Source organism: Mandrillus leucophaeus, unplaced genomic scaffold (genome assembly GCF_000951045.1).
Source record: "Mandrillus leucophaeus isolate KB7577 unplaced genomic scaffold, Mleu.le_1.0 Scaffold202, whole genome shotgun sequence".
Taxonomy (NCBI): domain Eukaryota; kingdom Metazoa; phylum Chordata; class Mammalia; order Primates; family Cercopithecidae; genus Mandrillus; species Mandrillus leucophaeus.
The window spans coordinates 2,797,538-2,798,817 of NW_012102055.1; the positions used below are offsets into that span (position 1 = coordinate 2,797,538).

General features: G+C 41.0%; 1 protein-coding gene across 1 annotated transcript in view; it reads left to right on the plus strand.

Moving 5' to 3' along the window:
* Positions 1-1,280, plus strand: part of MGME1 (mitochondrial genome maintenance exonuclease 1) — a 29,451-nt gene that overhangs the window by 25,318 nt on the left and 2,853 nt on the right. The window contains exon 4 of the mRNA XM_011979485.1: positions 1,001-1,133. Within this exon, the coding sequence (XP_011834875.1) occupies positions 1,001-1,133 (133 nt within the window). The remainder of the gene's footprint in view (positions 1-1,000; positions 1,134-1,280) is intronic.

Consider the following 1,280-nt stretch of genomic DNA (forward strand, 5'->3'; position numbering starts at 1 on the left):
GAACCCAGGAGACAGAGGTTGCAGTAAGCCGAGATTATGCCACTGCACTCCAGCCTGGGCGACAGAGTGAGACTCCATCTAAAAAAAAAAAAAAAAAAACCAGGAATGTCAGCCTTCTAGAATTACTGGGGCCCTTTCCTCAATTACATAGATTGTCAAACTTGGCAATATTACAAAACCATTATAAAGACAATAAAATTATCTGTAAGCCTGCACTGTCCAGTAGAGTAGCCACTAACTGTATAGCTATTGAGCATTTGAATGTGGTCAGGCCAAACTAAGGTGTGCTGTGACAGTATACAAACTAGATTTCAATGACTCTGTACACAAAAGAATGTAAAATATCCCATTAATCATTTGTTGATTACATGTTGAAATGATATTTTGGATATGTTGGGTAAGTAAAATATTAAAATTTCAGCTGCATATTTTTTTTTTTCCCGACGTGGCTACTAGAAAGTTTAAAATGACACACGACTCACATTTTATTTATTTTAGCCAGTGCTGCTCTAGACTGAGTTTGCATGAGGTGTAACTCTGTCTAGAGCTATAGTGACATGTAAGTAATGTATATGCTTTGTACAAAATCTCCCTATAAACTGCTGATTTTGAAATTGAAGTCATGAAAGACAGATTGAACCGATAGAGTCCTTTGAGAGTCACCGGTTATTGGCAAGTGTAAACCCCACCAGGATAGGGGATGGAGGGAGGAATCCACTGGTTATTTGATGCAAAAAAAAAAAAAAAAAAAAGTGGTGGGGTGCACTTATAGTCCCAGCTACTTGGGAGGCTGAGGTGGGAGGATCACTTGAGCCCAGGAGTATGAGTCTAGCCTGGGCAACATATGAAACCCCATCTCTTTTTTAAAAAAGGAAAAAAATGGTGAATAGGAGCCATGGTCATTGGGTGACAACAAACTATACATAAGAGGAGGGTTAACCTAGTAGAGATTTTCAGTGTGATCTATTACTTACAAAGTCTTCCTGTGGTTTCTCTTTAGGGGCAAGCTGTGTGTGATTGATTGGAAGACATCAGAGAAACCAAAGCCTTTTATTCAAAGTACATTTGACAACCCACTGCAAGTTGTGGCATACATGGGTGCCATGAACCATGACACCAATTACAGTTTTCAGGTCAGGACACCGAGCCTCTACTTAAAGCTTTGCTCAGTGCTTAAAACTAACTCCAGGCCGGGCACGGTGGCTCTGTAATCCCAGCAGTTTGGGAGGCCAAGGCAGGTGGATCACTTGAGGTCAGGAGTTCGAGACCAGCCTGGCCAA